The sequence below is a fragment of the Gobio gobio genome (assembly GCF_949357685.1).
Source record: "Gobio gobio genome assembly, chromosome: 5".
Lineage (NCBI taxonomy): Eukaryota > Metazoa > Chordata > Actinopteri > Cypriniformes > Gobionidae > Gobio > Gobio gobio.
Window position 1 is genome coordinate 13,581,440 of NC_137101.1, and position 18,311 is coordinate 13,599,750.

Consider the following 18,311-nt stretch of genomic DNA (forward strand, 5'->3'; position numbering starts at 1 on the left):
TGTCACTGGTGATTGTGTTTGAACCTTTCTAGATCCGCCATCAAATTGATACGTTTATTTATATCAAGTGCTGTGAGAAAAGGCTATAAATCTCCACCTCCAACATCCTGTACACACAATATACACACAATATAGCCTACTAGCCGGGACACCTTCTTTGTGTGTACAGATGTGACGTAATGACGCAAAGACATGCTTATTAAGCTTAACGTTGTAAATCGAGCTAAGGTAAACAGATAGTATTGAACACTGGCTGGTTATGTACTTGCTCAAAAATGATTTTGGATCATTTTTAACCCAAAAAAGTTACGGACTGCAGCTTTAAATTACAACGACTATGCTCTTTCACGTCACTAGCGTCAGCGTACAGCGAAAATACGCGCTGCTCACGCTCCGCTGACACTTGTGAGGTGAAACTTTAGGGACTTTGTTTACCCTTTTAAAGTAAGATCATCGCACTGCAACATTCACATCTGCCTTCATAGAAGCTGCCGTGTAAATGTACAGATAAGTAGCTTCACAGTCTTTTCACCACACATTTCGTTATTTATGTGTTAAACATTTAAATAGCAGGGGGACGAATGTGTACTGGGATAAAAGTGTATAGTTTGGCTATGGACATTGATATCTAGAGATCAAAATAGAGAATCACATTTTTGTATATGTACATAAGTGTTTTGACACTATGTATTAATACATACAAGTCACCAGGAGGTGGCGACAAGAGACTGTTGAAAAAGTGTTTGCCATTGAATCTTTCAAGAGATTCATTCACAAACGCTGATTCAAGTCTTTATGGATGAGACATGACTCCATTACATTTTTATTATTATTATTTCATTCAAATTAATATATATTTTTTAAATATCCCGATTTTCTTGTTTAATGAGTTATGTGCTAATATTATATTTTACAAAGATAAAAACAATATGTTCCCTAATAATGGGACTTTTATTTTGAATAACATGGTGGTATCGTCGTCACGTTTTAACCGACCATGCAGTGATCTCTTCTGTTGTTATCATTTCACTGGTAATGCATCACTGTTGTGTGTATTTGTAACCCTTAAAGCAGTCTATTTAGCAGGATTTTATTTAACCAAATGGAGGAAGATATCACATTAAAACACTTAATCAAAGCGATTCAACGTGGAGAGCTGTGCACAGTTAAACAGCAACTCAATGAGCACGTAAACAAACAGTCTGTCATCTATACTCATTTTGGGAAATCTGGAGATACTTTACTGCACTATGCTGCCAGACATGGACACATGGACATTTTGCGTTATTTGGTAGAGGAGCTCAACATGGACATCGATGTGTACAACAGCGACTACAAAAGAGCTCTGCATGAGGCTTCATCCATGGGTCATTGTGAGTGTGTGCGGTATCTAATTGCCAGGGGAGCGAAAATAGACAGTTTGAAGAAAGCAGACTGGTACGTCATACACTGAAGTGACCCCTCGAATTTCGATGTAGTGAAAGGAATATCCAATCAGGCAGCGCGGAAGGATACAACGCCTTCGATAGCTCAGTTGGTAGAGCGGAGGACTGTAGAGGTTCAACACTGTCATCCTTAGGTCGCTGGTTCGAATCCGGCTCGAAGGAAATTTTTTATTTTTTAAATCTTAAAATAAAATACAGTTCTCTGCCGCTGATTATATACATTTGTATGGCATTTAATACCGGTGTACTCAAAGTATACATTTTACAATAGTGAATATTGTGGCGAACATTTATGGGCAGTATAAGTCAATTTTTGACTGATTATTTTCATACCCTTTACATGTACATCAGTATTATTTTAGGATTATTTATATACTATTATATTATTAATTTACTTTTTTAATTCGCTTTTAGTTTTAGATTTTCAGTTTTAGATTTTATTTTAAGTTTCTCCTTTCTCATTTTATTCGTTTTTTTAAGTTTATCTAATATTATTTAATCTTAATTTTAACTAACGAAAAAGTGACAATTATTTTTTATAATTGTACTGCTCTTTGTTCTTGTTCAACTTTTTCTGAGTTTTAACAAAGCTGACTTTTAACCTCTCTAGGACCCCTCTTATGATGGCCTGTACACGACAAAACCTTGAGGTCGTCCTGGAGCTGCTGGATCACGGTGCTGACCCAATGCTGCAGAACAAGGATGGATGGAACTCCTTCCACATTGCATGCAGAGAAGGAGATCCAGCCATCATACACCACCTCCTACTTGCCAAACCTGAGGTCTGGAAGACAAAGAGCAAGACTGGCAGGACGCCCCTACACACTGCAGGTATAAAAGCACATGAATTAGGGTGTGTTCACACTTGGCATGTTTGGTTCGATTAAAACGAATCCTGGTACGATTGCTCTGTTCGTGCGGTTAATTTGCATAAGTGTGAATCGTCATAGTCGCGATGTGTCCCATCATAGTTCAGTATAGGCGTCAGAACGGCGTCTCTTCGCAGCAGATTTGTGTGTGGGACGGAGGGATTCCAGCCCTTGTTTAGGCTACTTCACACATTTTATAAGATCTTCACGAGTTCTCAGCTGGTCAAAATACCATCTACGCACATACAACAAGCGCATTTAGCCCAGCACACAGCATTGTTTTGGATGTTCGGTAAGTTCGCAAATATATGTAATAAAAGCCGACCAATCAGGTTGTGAACATATCCCTATGCCTTTAGGTTTGGTATCTTTAGGTGCTGTGTTAAAATGCCAATGTGAACGCTAACGGACCAGGACTAAATTAACTACAAGTGTGAAGACACCCTTAATGTGTTTTCAAATTACCATATGATGCATTTATGTATCTTTTTTTCCATGCCATTTTCTCACCCAAGCTATGCATGGCTGTGAGGATGCAGTGAAGGTTCTGCTTAAAAGGTAACATTTAGTATGAGTGTGTTTTGTGAATATTATATTGGTATTATATTATTATATAGCTCACATGGTTTGCATGTTAATTCAGTTGTTGCTATGAGCCTGATGGGAAGGACAGTTGTGGAGTCACACCATTTATGGATGCCATAAGGAATGGACACATAGATATTGCTAAATTGCTCCTTGAGAATCACCAGGTAAGCACATATTTGCACATATCATTAACTTCGTTGTTTTTCATATACTAGATGGGAACATGTTCATGGGCGTCGGAAGCAAAAAAAATGTGGATGGGTCCTCTCAGAAAAATTTTACTGGAGTAGATGCCATTTACATTAAGTACAAATATACTGCCTTGTTTGCTAAACGTTTGGTTGGGCAAGATAAAATTGAGGAAATCACTATATCATTGAGAGTGGCAATAGTGTAATCGACCCGAGGTTCGAATCCGCCTTTTGCCGATCTCGGTTTACTCCCCTTTCCCTTCACATATCAGATCGGAAAGGCATTTATTTTCAATAAAAATGAGGAAAATATTAGAAAAGTGGAAATAAAGTGTCTAACATGTTTAATAATGTGTTTATCGGTTAGTGGTAGGTAAACAGACATGTGCTGAATTAGAGACGATAAAAGTGAGTGGGTCCAATATCATTGATCGTAAAAAGTGGGTGGGTCTTCTTGTCCACATACAATGGTTAAGATGCCGATGAACATGTTAATGAACAAGTTTCTCTGGTTTAGGCATGTCCCTCAGCAGTAGATATTCTCGGAGCACAGCCCCTCCACCAGGCCTCTGTTACTGCTCAAGAAGAAGCACTTTCTTTCCTTGTGCGCCTTGGTATCGATATAAACTCAAAAGCCACAAAACTGGATCTGACTGCATTGCACTACGCTGCTAAGGTTGTATCTGTTGCATTAAACATGAACCGCAGATAAGATAACGCTTTCAAAAAAAGCTTCCTCTTCTAATCTCGCTTCAATCTCTATACTCAATTTTCAGGAAGGTCACACAAGCACCATAAAAACACTGCTTTCCCTGGGCGCTGATCTTCATGTAAGAGACACAAAAGGAAGATCAGGTAGGTGTACACTTTACAGTGTATTTCACTGCATGCCACCTTAATGAGATGCCATAATATGGATCTTTTTAAGTTAAATTAATTGTAATGGTTTGCAGCTCTACATATGGCCTGCATTGGCCAGCACGCGGACGCCGTTAAGACACTGCTGCAGCTGGGACTCGCAGACACCGAAGACAACACCGGCAATACAGCAAGACAGTATGCCCAAAAAACTAACATTAAAGAAGTGTTTGAAAGTCTTGAAATGTAATCGCTGTTTCAAATGAACAAATAATTGCTTTGAATGAATATAAAGCAAAAGTGGAGACAAAAAGTTATAAACTTTTTATGAAAGTCGTGTGGTAAATTTTTTATTTGTGCCTTTTCATATCACATGAAACACTTGGTAACTATTTGGTAACTGTACACATTATGGTAACTTTTGTTTCATACGTGAACAAATCAGTGTTTTTGAATGAATCTTTTAAGTGAATCGTTCTCATATACGTCCTCAATGAACGAACTAGTCATCTCGTGAACGAACAGGCACCGCGTATGATATTTACTTAATAATTATTTATTTATATTGATAATTTGTTGCTCGGAACGACAAATTGAATCGAAACATGAATCGTTTGGTTGAATGAACGATTCACATGCCAACTAGTCGGCACCTTTTGACGTGACGATGTAAACTGTCTACAGAAAATCATTTTTAGTGAGTTATCAACAAAGGAAATCGGTAACAAAACATATACATCCATATTTTACATAATCTAATAGATATGCCTCACTTTTTACAACAACAAAATATTGTATATTTATTGTCTTACCTTTATTCTTTTTTATATAAATAAAGGAGCATAAGTCAATGGAAAACAGTCTAATACTTGGTGCAATTTAAAATATATTTTACTTGATGTATGTGTATCGTGATATTTTTGTGAACGTATTCAAAAGATTCGAGTCACTGGGATGAATCAGGTCTCCACGACCCCACCAGGCCACGGCACGCAGGTGAGCGTACTGGCGACGTACTGGCGTAGTTACCCTCGATGATTGACAACACAGTCCACCAATCGCATCTCATAATGTGCAAACTCATACGCCCTGCCCACTTCAGCCACACCCTCTGTGGGTGACGTGACAGCGCACTGACTTCTTTCATTTCCAGCTTTGCAAGATCTCCATTTTCTTCGCGCCGACGCATAGGAAAAGGGGATTAAAGACGAGGAAAAATGAATGAAGAATACGACGTTATCGTGTTGGGAACCGGGCTAACGGTATCAGAATATTATATAATCCAAATACGCACTTTTACTTGATGTAAAACTATGCAGAAAAGCCACAATCAGAGGCTGTTTCGATCTTGCTAGGCGGTGCTCTGAATGTACCGCTCACTTTAGGAGGCTAATTACTAACATGCTAAAATTAGCATCATGCTAATCAGCAACCAGTCTAGTTCTATCGGATATGCTAATTAGCTACACTGCTAACGTTAGCCTCAAGCTAATCGGTATTAATTAGAACTGTGCGGGATATGCTTATCTGCCTCTATGCTAACTTTAGCATTATAGCTGTCCATTGGCGCTTAGAGCCGCGGCTAATGCTACATCATAGGCCTCGCTTACAAATGTGACGCTGGTTTGTGACTGCACTAGAGTATTTCACAGCGCCTTTTTAATGTTATTTACTGTCATGCAGATAACGCTTGAATAATCTTCTTGTGTTTTGTTATTTTAGTGTGATATTTGCGATCAGATAGCGCACTTGTATATTGAGGCTTTCGTGTTTTGACAGTGCCAACGAGACAGCTTGCGCTCTGTCTAACTAATAAACGATCGCCAATTACTCATGCAAAGTGTTTTTATTATACTTTAAGTTATTAGAAAACTGTTTGCATGCAGTATTTTCCTCTGCTAAACGTAGTTTATGATGTTACCAGTGGCTTCCTCAATGTTGAGGTGTTATTATTAATTAATTTGTTTTACAAGAGGTTGACTTAATAGTTATTTTAAGGGTTGAGGGCTATTTCATATTTTCCTTCACAATGAAATGACAGAATTAACCGATATTGAGGTTGCCTTTTGCGTCATTATAGTTCAGTAAACAACCACACCCTCGAGTCAAACAGAAAACCCTCATTGCATATTCCATTACACTGCTTTAAAGTCCTGTCCATTCAGTCTGGAAGTTATTTTATACTTATAATACAGACGGCATGATAAAACAGATCCGCTCGGCTTTTAGCTGCGAAATTACACTTCGTAGTATACATTATTGTAAATATTTACTTAGAGATTATGCATCAGGAAAAACTCATGATGAAAATGATTCCCAGTTGCTACTGTACAGTGCTTTTCGGTCATTTGTTTGGTGGGGCTGTCCCTGAATACTTTGCTTCCTTGTGGTTTAAGCAGGATTTAAGTAAGTTAGTTCACTTTAAAATGAAATGTACTCACTCACCTCAACCCATCCTAGGTTTATATGACATTCTTCCTTCAGACGAATACAATTGGAGTTATATTAATAAATGCCCTGGCTAATAACAAACAAGCTTTATAATGGCAGTGAAACCCAAAATTTGAAGCCCAAAATAGTGCATCCATCCATTATAAACGTACTCCACACGGCTCCGGGAGGTTAATAAAGGCCTTCAATTTACAGAAAAAGTGCAACGCATGACACCGGACACAGTGTGAGCATTTTGAACTGTGAGAGGCGTTACACTTTCTGCGTAAGTTGAATTCACAAGGCAGTCTGGTGGTAGCTAGATATTTTACTTTATAGCATGTTAAATATGGTTATTTTTCATACTCAAACCCATCGATTCACTTCAGAAGGCCTTTATTAACCCCCCGGAGCCACATGGATTACTTTTACAATGAATGCACTTTTTTTGGGCTTGGATTAGCCAGGACGTTTTTTTATATAACTCCGATTGTATTTGTATGAAAGAAGAATGTCATATACACCTAGAAATGGCTTGAGGGTGAGTAAATCATGGGGTAATTTTCATTTCTGGGTGAACTATCCCTTTAAACATTATTAAGTAAACAGTTTTGTTTAATTATCATCTTAAAGTCACCATGAAATCAAAATGGACTATTTTTGTGTAAGGAATACAATGCTGCAGTTTTTCTAAATGACTTATCCATGCTTTTTTTATTTATTCATGTGTCATTGTAATCATGAATCAAAATAACTTTCCCTCAATTTTGCTGCAACATCTTCTCTAATGTAATGATGTGGTTTCGGTGCGAGGGCTAGACAACCTGTCTGTCACTCACTCAAGATCACAGCAATAGCAAACCACAACCATCCAATCAATTCTCTATGAACAAAAAAAATCATGCTTGATTAGCCGTTTCTCTTGGATATATGTGACAATAGGCAAAAAGGGGGCATCATCTGTTTCACTGTTGACTTTAATCTAAGCCCCTCGGTTCATTTGTAGTCTCATAAAGTTTGTATTGATTTTTGAACAGTGATCCATACTAATCCTGGCAGACTCAAGTGTGCACAAAAATCGATTGATTGCTTGTGGATATCGAATATGCACATTTTATTGGTTTGGTTTAGTGTAATGAGTTTAAATTTGTTGCCCTAAAACAGGAAGTATAGGAAGTGAACAGAGGACGTTTTTGTGCAGAGGTGCTTTAGGCTATCAGTAGAGCAACAGATAGGCGTTGGTTTGCTTTTGTAGAGGAACCGAGACTGACGTCTTGTGCTTAGTTCTGCAAATCAGACAAAAATGTTTAGCTGAGGGTGGCATACAAATGCTAAAAAAGCAACAGTGCTCCCGTCTCGGGTGTTTTATAAGGAATTCTTCACAGTTCCTGAGGCCACGGTCCCTCTGAGCATAGTACAGCCCTGCCCCTGGTATTACATGGCTTATTGCATAATCCATTTAGCCTGAGCAGGCCAGTGTAGTGGCTGGAAGTTAGGAACGTTGATGCTTAAACTGCTCTGAGTTTTAATAGAACAAATGTCACGAGGGTCTTGTCCATTTTATCACATGCAATAATAGGTATTCTTACACACTTGTTACTTTGTCACTTTGTTTGAACTGTTTTCTTCTCTTGCTATTGTCAGCTATACTGTCTCATATTGTGTAGACACCTCTTTCTCCGCATAATCGATGTGATGAATCATCTACGATGGATTGACGGGCAAAGGCGGCAAACAAAAGGGACATCAAATACTGGATGATTGAATTTGCTGTTGCAGGAATAGTGGGAGAAGTGTTTTACTGGAGCGTGATGATTTTTGTAATGATAACACACTCATCTACATCCAGAAAGCTGGATCCCACCTGGTGTCTAACGCCATGGGGATACAATACAAATGTTATGAGTGTTTCTTAGGGCCTTTCATGTGACTGCAGCCTGATTGTTTAGTAAGGAGAAGCAGGTGGTGTTCACTCGTGCGGCTGTAACGCATACTTTACAGTGGATGTTAACGTTTAACCCTTATTGCTGTTAAAAAAAGATCCTTGCATTTTGTACAGTCATTTTGTTTCCAGATTTTCCTTTAGTAAATTAACTCATCCTTTGAGCTGTAAGCAGTTGAGTCATGGACATTTTGAGGTGAGGACATTGATTTTGTGGGCATGAGAAACTGCCTGTTGTGTAAAACAGCATTTTTGTTACCCTTCGAAACCAAAAAAAAGCTGAAAAGCAAGTCTTTTTAACCACCTTGGCGTGCACTTACTGGGTGATGTCTTAAGACATTTGCTAGTGAGAGTTTTGTTTGTGTTGGGCATGCATTTTCCTTCATAGAGCAAAGGGGTTTGGGAATTAAAAATGTAAACATTTACATAAACATTTTCTGCTTCTAGTAGTATAGGACTTTGATTGGCTGAAATGTAGCCTAGGTGTTTTTGTGTGTAGCCCATCCTAACCTGTCGTAGTGATGCAAAGCAGCCGTTGTCTTTTCGAAGTATTTGCTTGCATATTTGTAAGGCTAAGGCCTTGGCTCGCCTCCACTCGGATGGGTGTTGCTACTCTCATGCATCATCAGAACATTTGCAGTCAAATTATTTGTAGCTGCTCGTAATGAAGAAAACAATAATGTTGCTTGCCGGATAATGAGTTACTGTTGTTAATGGTTTTGAGAGTACATGTCATTGTGAATTGTCGTTCGATGGCCTGCGTCGTGTGTAAAGTCCACACCATCACATGATGCGCTGGTTCGCTGCTTCTAAATGTTTATGGCCTTTGAGAGAGAAATGTTTAAGCATTTCTTTCACGGTTCATGTTTATCATCTTTCTATAGAATTTCTCTAAACAAAGCTCTCTGTGATGAGATGTTGTTAAGATGTTATGAACTATGTTGTTATTGTTAACGTTACTTGAAATAAAGCTGAAATAAAATAATGAAAAAAATTAGATGAATGACTTAAATGAGAAATGTTGAAAATGTTGTCTTGGTTACTAAAATAATTAAAAGTTGACATACTAAAGTTTCTTAAACTAAAACTGAAAGAAAAAAACGGAAAAAAAATTACAAATGACAAAAGTACATAGCAAAATTGCTGTGAATGAATCAAATTAAATTAAAAAATAAATGCCAATTTAAAATATTATAATATAAAAAATAATACCAATTAGGAATGTCACGGTACCAAAATTCCAGTAGTCAGTACCAATACCATAAAAATTGTACGGTACTCGGTTGGGTACCAAACTCGGTACCGACCGAATTACGTCGGTACTACCGAGTACCGATTCACATTAAATCAATCGGTACCTGAGAACGCATCTGGTGATATATACTAGTGTGTGTGAATAATAAACCACAAAAAAAAATTTTAAATACGAATCCTGCATGTCTCTGCGAATGAATGCCGTAGAAGCGCGGTTTACCACACACTCACTCACTCACTATCACTATGAAGGTCGCATGTTTCCATCTCTGTCGTCTCATATGAGGACATGAACGCACGAACGTCATCTCCAGAGCCACCGTGAGTCACTTTATGACAATTTTACCGTTTCATTTGAGAGAAACTGCCGTCATATCATAAACACAGAAACTCAAAGGAACGGCAACCCGTCAAAATAAAAGTCCGGTTTATCTTGACAAATACATCACTGTTGTACAGTAGAATTTAGATGCTTCTCAATTAATAATACTAATACAAATGTAATAAAAATAATCCAAACTTTATTTTTTTTAATTAATAAATTAAAAGTTTTCTGTTTTAATTTTAACCATATAAAGCTCAGTTGTGCAGCATTTTTTGACAAAAAAAGATAAATTAAATTAATGTCTTATGTCTTCATTTGATTACCAGAAAATACACAGCACATAATTTGTGGGAAATCTTTTCATAGAAATGAAAAGAAAAAGAAAAAAATATGGTTGTTTTTATTAATTAAATTGAAGTACCTAGTAGCCTACTATCTAGTAAATATTACAGTATACAAACATCACAGACAATGGCAGACAGAGACCAGGGCAGCTCTGGCATAATGTCAATAACACTTCTATACATGACTTACAGGTTATTGATGTAAATCCCTAAAGTACCGGAAAAAGGTACCGTTACCGAATTTCGGGTACCGGTACCGATACCGGTTAAAATGTGAACGGTACCCAACCCTAGTACTCGGTAGGGCTGTGCAATATATCGCAAATGTACATATCGCAAGGGTACGCAATATCTGAATGATTTTAATATGCTACTTCAACGTTCATTGTGAAACGTTTTAGGTTGATGCATATAGCAGAGAATAGACTTGGCACACGACTGTTACTTATGTGACTTGCTTGACGTTAAAAAGAGTTATTAAACGTAATAACTTGCAAAAAACAACTCCTTGCAGTCTCGTGCTGTCTGCTGTCTGACACACAGACCGAAACATGCGCACAAGCCGTTCTTTTTTTGTGTCTTGTTTCACACTCAAACTGTCAAATACACACACAGTTATATCAAAATGGCTGTCTTGATGACTATTCATGTAAACACAGTCGGTTATGCTTTAAGTGATAGATATCAGTTGGGGAAAGAAATAGATTTTACACACTTAAAGCAATATCGTATCGCATTATTTAACAAGGATATCGCATTTTTCTTCAATATCGCACAGCCCTAGTACTCGGTACCAATTTCGGTACCACAGCTAAATGGTTTAAATTTTTATTTAACTATTTAAAATATATATTTTAAATGTATTAAGTTTATTATTTAGGATAATAATCATTATAAGTAAATAATATAAACATTTAAAGGCTGTATGCTGTTTAAAAGTAAACATTGTTTATAAAAAAGATCAAGTGAAAAATTATCAACCATCTAGGCATTATTATTATTATTATTAGTAGAGACTTTTTCAATTTCAATTTTTTAAACCAAACTTTTATTTTGATGGGTTGCCGTGACCTTTGAGTGTTTGTGTTCAAGATATAACCGTTTTCTCAAATGAAACGGTAAATTCTCATGAAGGGACGGTTTATGCGTTCGTGTCCTCATATAGTGACACACGGCAGAGACTACAAAGACAGCGAGCGAGTGTCACGCGCCCGCCCGCGCCTCTGCGCTCCGTCATTCACACAGAGAGGCAGAAAATGGAGGAGTAATATTTAAATAGTATTTTGCAGTTTGATATCCACAGACACTAGTATATATTCGGCTACAGTCTGGAGCCCTGCACTTGGATAAACACGGAAGCGACTGAACGCAGCTGCGGGTACCGAATATACTCAGGAGTCGGTACTACAGAAATGCTGGTACCGTCACTTTTTTTATAATTTCAGTACCGAGTTGGTACCGAAGAACCGGTACTTGTGACATCCCTAATACCAAAATTACAACCCTCATATAGGTTGTTCATCCTGTTGTAAAAAATATTATTTGTCGGGAGTGTTCGCGGTTGGCTTGAAAAGGTTTTAACCTACTTCTATTACCTGCTCAGTTCTTTTCTACACTTTGGTGTAATTTATACTGCTGTAACTAGGCTAAGTTGTTTTTGCAACAGTTTATGTTGAGTAAAGCTGTCTGTTCCAGTCGTGGAATTCTTGTAAAGCTTACAGGACGTTCCTCTGCTGTCCCTTTGACCTACTCCACACTGCCATTGAAAAATGTGCTAGGGCTTATTTTAAAGGCATGTCTATGGGATGTCAACCTGCTTAGAGTGGTTCTGTAAAACAAATAAAGGAAACTTTGTCTAAAAGACAGATGATAATTGATATTTTTATTTAATATGGAGATGCAGCCTCCTTTAAAACCACTAGAATACTGCCATTTATTTTATTATTTTTAAATGGCCTGGGATCATTGTGGTCACATGTCTGAGATATGTTGTCCTGAAAATGCATTCATGCGTTTCCTCTAGGAATGCATCCTGTCTGGGATCATGTCCGTGAAGGGGAAGAAGGTGCTGCACATGGACAGGAACTCGTACTATGGAGGGGATAGTGCCTCCATCACCCCTCTGGAGGATGTAAGTTGCTGTTTGACCTCTGACCCCACAGCTCTTCTCTAAATCTCCACAGATGCTAACGTTGTCTCTCGGTTTGCTCACAGTTGTACAAGCGTTTCAGCCTTCCTGGCAGCCCTCCTGAGTCCATGGGAAAGGGCCGCGACTGGAACGTGGACCTCATTCCCAAGTTTCTAATGGCCAACGGTAGGAAGCAAGAAAATCCCACTCTACATTTACGCTTCAATCATCACTTCTTGGAATCTGTAATCTCTGCCAAATACACAGCACGTCCTGGATCGCTCTGCGCCAGGCGCTGCTGGATCCCTCGGTCACACTTATCCTGTTGCTTAGCAGTTTTCTGTCACTCTTGAAATGCCTCAAGAATACAAAACATCAATGGATAGAACAAAGTCAGTATTAATGTTTTGATCATCGTTTCGATTTTGTGTCCTTTTCGCATTTATAGGTCAGCTGGTGCGTATGCTGCTGATCACACAGGTGACACGTTACCTAGACTTCAAAGTGATCGAGGGCAGCTTTGTCTACAAAAAGGGCAGCATCTACAAAGTGCCGTCCACTGAGACTGAAGCTCTGGCATCCAGTAAGTGACATTTGTACTGTTAGGAACAAATAAGATTTAAGTCTCAGGTTTTTTTTTTCTGTTGGACTGTCGAAAGTATCAGATTGAAATTGCTGATTTTAAGCCAGATCTTGCCATTTTTGTATGCAATGTCCATCCGACGGTCAGTGAACAGGCTGTGGGCGGCCCATGATCCTGCCATCTGAAGTAGAGACTATAGCCAACTAGGCTGGAGTGTTTTGTTATCTGAGCCAAGGCTATTATCGTTGACACAAACTATTAAAACATTTTTTGCTGAATGAAATAAATATTAGTTTAAAAACTAAATGAAAAGTATAAATGTCGACTTGCTATCTCAAATGATTTTGGGTTGAAGGACTAAAATTAATATCTGGAAATAAATAACTAAAACTGAAATAAAATTAAAATAAAGCTACAAATAAGAATGACACAGAAATATTTCTATAGTAGTGTATATATAGACTGAATGGATGACAAAGTCTGTTATTATAAGTGCAAGAGGAATTACAGTGAATGCTTATTTTGGGTGTCTCGCCCTACTTCCCCTTTTCATTAATTTTCTACCGTGGTGCAATTGTAGCGTGTATAACAATTCTGTTGTTCCTCTGTAATTTTTGCAAACTAAGAGAGATGCTAGCTTGTTTTTTTTATCTTGTAACGCATATTAATTCTCTCAGGCCTCATGGGGCTTTTCGAGAAAAGGCGATTCAGGAAGTTCCTCGTGTTTGTTGCCAACTTTGACGAAAACGACCCAAAGACCTTGGAGGGCGTGGACCCGAAAAAGACCACCATGCGAGATGTGTACAAAAAGTTCGACCTCGGACAAGATGTTGTCGACTTCACCGGCCACGCTCTCGCACTCTACCGCACAGACGAGTGAGTCGAAACCTCTTTGCTTTCTGGTGAAAGTGTACTTGCAACACTGAGAGAACCTTGCAGACTTGTTTGTCCCTTAAAGTTAAGGCTGTGGTGTTTGTGCTTCCTATCTGTCCAGCTACCTGGATCAGCCCTGCATGGAGACGTTAAATAGGATTAAGTTGTACAGTGAGTCTTTGGCGAGGTACGGAAAGAGTCCATATCTGTACCCTCTCTATGGCCTGGGAGAGCTACCCCAAGGCTTCGCCAGGTGAGTTTCCCCAGCTAATTTCTCTGCCACTAATATTCAGTGTTTCACAGCGTTGTAAATATGTCTGTGAGCTTGGATTTTTTTACTATCAGTTTATTTCTGTCACTCACAGATTAAGTGCCATTTATGGAGGAACCTACATGCTGAACAAGCCCATTGAGGAAATTGTCGTAGAGAACGGCAAAGTGGTTGGCGTCAAATCCGAGGGAGAGGTGAGACTGTTGCAAGTTGTGTGGAATGGTGTGAAATCTGCTGTGAAATGCTGTGAGTTAATGTTGTTTATTCTTCACGGTCAGATCGCTCGCTGCAAGCAGCTGATTTGTGACCCCAGCTATGTCATGGACCGAGTCAACAAGGTGGGCCAGGTGATCCGGGTCATCTGCATCATGAACCACCCCATCAAGAACACCAGCGATGCCAACTCCTGCCAGATCATCATCCCTCAGAACCAGGTCAACAGGAAGCACGGTTAGTCTGACAGGAAGCCACAGTGCTCTTGCTTTTATGGGCTCTTATTCACAACCAGATTTTAATCTCACATATTTTGTTGTTTAGCGTTAAAAAGTTTGGTGTCATTTAGGGTCGACAGGAGCCAAAATGTCAAAAATTAGCAATGAATTTATAAATAATGTAAATTACTCAATTTAAAATGATGGTGTGTAGCTTTCAAATATTTCTTAAATAAAAATAAAAAATGTTTTAATGAATTATTCAAGATGACTAAATGGTCACTAAAATAAAAATTGTATAATGACGTTACTACAATTTATAAAAGGTCTAATGCACTGTTTCCTCAAAGAAATTATTAATCAGGGATGCATTTAAATTGATAAAAAATACATAATAGAGAAAAATCGGTGTAATAGCATGAATTGTGCTGATGACATGTGATTTCTGTGTGAACAGGGTGTGTATGTATGTGTGTGTGTATATATATATATATATATATATATATATATATATATATATATATATATATATGCACCACCCACAGTTCAAACCGCGATCCTCTCATGTCGAACCAAACGTGCCCCGCCCCCTGCTGCCCCAGCCCAGCTCTTACTTCACCTTATGCCACATTATATTTTTCTTCCTAGATATTTGATTAAATAGTAATTGGTACACTTTTAACAACTAACAAGAGCTGTATTTTTTACTAAATATTATAATATTATTTACTAAATATACACTAAGTGCATTTCATGTGACTTGGGTGATCGCTCAAGCTCAGTACTGCCGCGGAGGGCACCAAGTGCTGAGGGGGCACCACAAGAAGACCCATTGTTCTCACGCAGAGTGCCTGAGAAAAATGCGTAGTCCCGATTCAGTATCTGCGGTCAGATGATGTGTTGTAAGGCTATATGTCTTTCACCTTAGAAATCCGAACTTTCTTGTCTTGTCAGCCATTATACCGTGCTTGTAGCGCACACACTTCAACTGCATGCGCCAACGCGGCAACGCGCGCTGTATATCACTTCATATATTAAGCACAAGAGAAACTACGATCATGCAACATAAGTCATGGAATAAAGTACCAATAAATCACGCAATAGGTACGCCGTGTTTTAGTTGGGAAGGATTTGCATGCATTCTGTGCTAATCAAGAGCAGTCATATGATTCATTAACAGTTCATGTTGTGTATTTGCCATGGTAACTGTTGCTTCCATAACCCATAAATGCCACTTTATTTTCACTTTATTTTATAAATATATTATAAATTATTTTGTAAATTTAAATTAGTGTGGTGGCTCCTTTGTGTGTTACAAAAACTGCTATTTAATAGCTTTAACTTCTAGGCCTATTTATTCATCATCAGTATTAGTCATATGCATACAATTTATGTGTTTAAATAGGCTAAAGTGGGACATTACTTGTGTGTGGTCATTAATTTTTGTGGAATAAATTTGCTTTTGTTTTTTAACTAGTCTACAGTGGAGGCACTTATTTCATTTTAGTTTACTCAGGTTTGCTAACTGCTCTAAAGAAAACATGAAGCCAATGTATAAAGTTAATAAGTTAAATTGTTGTTGTTGTTATTATTAGGTTAAAAGTGAAAGTAGTGTTATTATTGCTGGTGCCCTGCCATGAACCCTGACCCACAGCGAACCGAACCGTGGCTCCAAAACGGTGATGTGAACCGAACCGTGGCATTGGTGTATCGTTACACCTCTAACATGTATAGATGTGTGTTATTCAATAAACTGTTCTACCATAAATAAATATATAATTAATAAAATAATAATAATAAATAATGTCTTCGTAAAAGAATCCTGAAAAAAGTTTATCAAAATACTCAAAATTATTAGATTAATAATTAAAAAATGCTTAAGCACCAAGGCAGCATATTGTAATGATTTATGAAGGATCATGTGACACTGAAGGCTGGAGTTATGATGCTGAAAATTCAACTTTGCATCACCGGAACAAATTTTGAAATTGAAAAGTTATTTTAAATTGTAATTCACAATATTACTGTTTTATTGTGTTTTTGATCAAATGCAGTCTTGGTGTGAATAAATATTACTGACTCCAAACTTTGAACAGTACCATATTGTAATTCTTCTTCCTTTTAGATATCTACGTGTGCATGATCTCTTACGCACACAACGTGGCAGCCCAGGGTAAATACGTAGCCATCGTCAGCACTACTGTGGAGACCAACGAACCTGAGAAGGAGATCAAACCAGCCCTGGACCTTTTGGAACCAGTTGAGCAGAAGTATGTTTGCGTGTCTAAATCTAAAACTTGCTTTGCTGTCAAAGCAATCAGATTACAAAAATAATTTTGCTGTATGTGATCTTTTTGCAGGTTTGTGAGCATTAGTGATCAGTTTGCACCAACTGACGCGGGATCTGACAGCCAGGTAAGTGCTCAGCATTGTGCTCACTTTAAGAGTGACCACAGTACTTTGAAGATAAGTTTGTTTTCATCTGCATCCAGGTCTTCATCTCTCGCTCCTACGATGCCACGACCCACTTCGAGACGACCTGCGACGATATCAAAGACATCTACAAGCGAATGACGGGCACAGAGTTTGACTTTGCCGAAATGGAGCGCAAGAAGAACGACATCTTCGGAGACGCTGCTGACCAGTAAATTAGCTCCAGCTGCTCTTGAATATCAGATATTCAGACGATCATAATCTTAATGTTAAAAAAAAAAAGAAAAGAAAAAAATGGCAACCAAGTTGGGTGAGCTGGCTATACAAGTGTATGTTTTGCCCATAATGGAATTTCATGTAAACTGTTATACAAATTTAGCATTTTTTGGGAGGGGGGGGGAGAAGGTTCTGCCAGTCTTTTGCTTTTTATAATCAGGAAACAAGATCCATTTTGCACTGATTGTTTATCAGCCCTGTATTTAGATTCCATCATGTGATCTTTATCTCAACCTGCTTAGACATGGGGATGTGAAAAGTCCAAAGATGCCAAATTATCGGATGTATTCAAGTGATGAAGAAATGCATATTTTTTAAATGTATTGGTGTTAGCTGTAAAGAAGATAACCTTAAAGCGGAGGGAGATCTGGTTTGCGAGTTTGGGCACGTTTTTATTTTCAAAAGAAACGATCTACATCTAAGATAACTTCCAGGGATTATTCATCATTCTATTTTCCTACAAATTAAAACTGGTGCTTAAACTAGTATCCTGAGTTGGCACTATTTCACCAATTTCCTGTGTTTACAGATCGAAGGGAAGCATCAAGCACACACAGTGTAGATAATCTTTTATGTAATCCGTGTCCAACCACACAGTATTCGTTTTGCAATATGCCCATGTGATTTGACACAACGGATCCCCCTATTAGCTGTAAATTGTGCTACTTGTTGGAAGGCCCGGGTTTTCTTTCAGCTTTGCCTTGCATCTCTTTTCTGATGGGTTATGCGTGATTCTAAGGCCACTACACGCAGGTTATCACACAACAGCGGGAAAAGCTGCTTAACTGTAAGTCTGGAATCTGCTTGTCTAGTGTGTGTGTGTTAGGGAGCTCTCCTTCTCCCTCGCTTCAGAGCAGAGAGAGGAGCAGGGTCTGCTGAGTTCTTCTCAACGGCTCTTGACGTGTTAGCAAGGACCAAAATGTCTATGGCAGTATTGACATGACCGGGGCCCTGTGCAAAATGTCACCAATGTTTTAAGAAAAAACAAATGCTCAACGGATGGGGCTCAAATGATTTCTGTACTGCGAAGTAAAAATGTTAACTTGTGGAAAACTGAGTGTGTGTTTTTA

The 18,311-nt window shown here is 38.3% G+C and overlaps 2 protein-coding genes across 3 annotated transcripts; both read left to right on the plus strand.

Annotated features, from left to right (window-relative positions):
* Positions 1 to 946: 946 nt before the first annotated feature.
* ankrd16 (ankyrin repeat domain 16) lies at positions 947 to 5,213 on the plus strand. Its single transcript, XM_079817493.1, has 7 exons — positions 947 to 1,437; positions 2,056 to 2,276; positions 2,830 to 2,872; positions 2,958 to 3,066; positions 3,611 to 3,769; positions 3,870 to 3,948; positions 4,047 to 5,213. Exons 1-7 carry the CDS (start codon positions 1,103 to 1,105, stop codon positions 4,199 to 4,201), a joined length of 1,101 nt encoding a protein of 366 aa, XP_079673619.1. The 5' UTR covers positions 947 to 1,102; the 3' UTR covers positions 4,202 to 5,213.
* On the plus strand, positions 5,058 to 18,290 carry gdi2 (GDP dissociation inhibitor 2). 2 transcript variants are annotated; one of them, XM_079817491.1, is made up of 11 exons: positions 5,058 to 5,213; positions 12,270 to 12,377; positions 12,461 to 12,560; positions 12,823 to 12,957; positions 13,635 to 13,833; positions 13,952 to 14,083; positions 14,196 to 14,295; positions 14,380 to 14,551; positions 16,658 to 16,802; positions 16,893 to 16,947; positions 17,025 to 18,290. In XM_079817491.1, the coding sequence occupies exons 1-11, from the start codon at positions 5,169 to 5,171 to the stop codon at positions 17,178 to 17,180; spliced, it is 1,347 nt and encodes a 448-aa protein (XP_079673617.1). In that variant the 5' UTR covers positions 5,058 to 5,168; the 3' UTR covers positions 17,181 to 18,290. The 2 variants fall into 2 exon arrangements, with proteins under 2 accessions (XP_079673617.1, XP_079673618.1); XM_079817492.1 differs by having other exon boundaries at positions 5,103 to 8,519.
* Positions 18,291 to 18,311: the final 21 nt, after the last annotated feature.

Coding starts and splice junctions, on each gene's coding strand:
- ankrd16 (XM_079817493.1), top strand. CDS start 1,103: ATGGAGGAAGATATCACATTAAAACACTTAATCAAAGCGATTCAACGT. Junction 3,067..3,610: donor TGCTCCTTGAGAATCACCAG/GTAAGCACATAT, acceptor TCTCTGGTTTAG/GCATGTCCCTCAGCAGTAGA. Junction 3,770..3,869: donor CATTGCACTACGCTGCTAAG/GTTGTATCTGTT, acceptor CTCAATTTTCAG/GAAGGTCACACAAGCACCAT.
- gdi2 (XM_079817491.1), top strand. CDS start 5,169: ATGAATGAAGAATACGACGTTATCGTGTTGGGAACCGGGCTAACG. Junction 12,378..12,460: donor CCATCACCCCTCTGGAGGAT/GTAAGTTGCTGT, acceptor GTTTGCTCACAG/TTGTACAAGCGTTTCAGCCT. Junction 13,834..13,951: donor GCACTCTACCGCACAGACGA/GTGAGTCGAAAC, acceptor CTATCTGTCCAG/CTACCTGGATCAGCCCTGCA.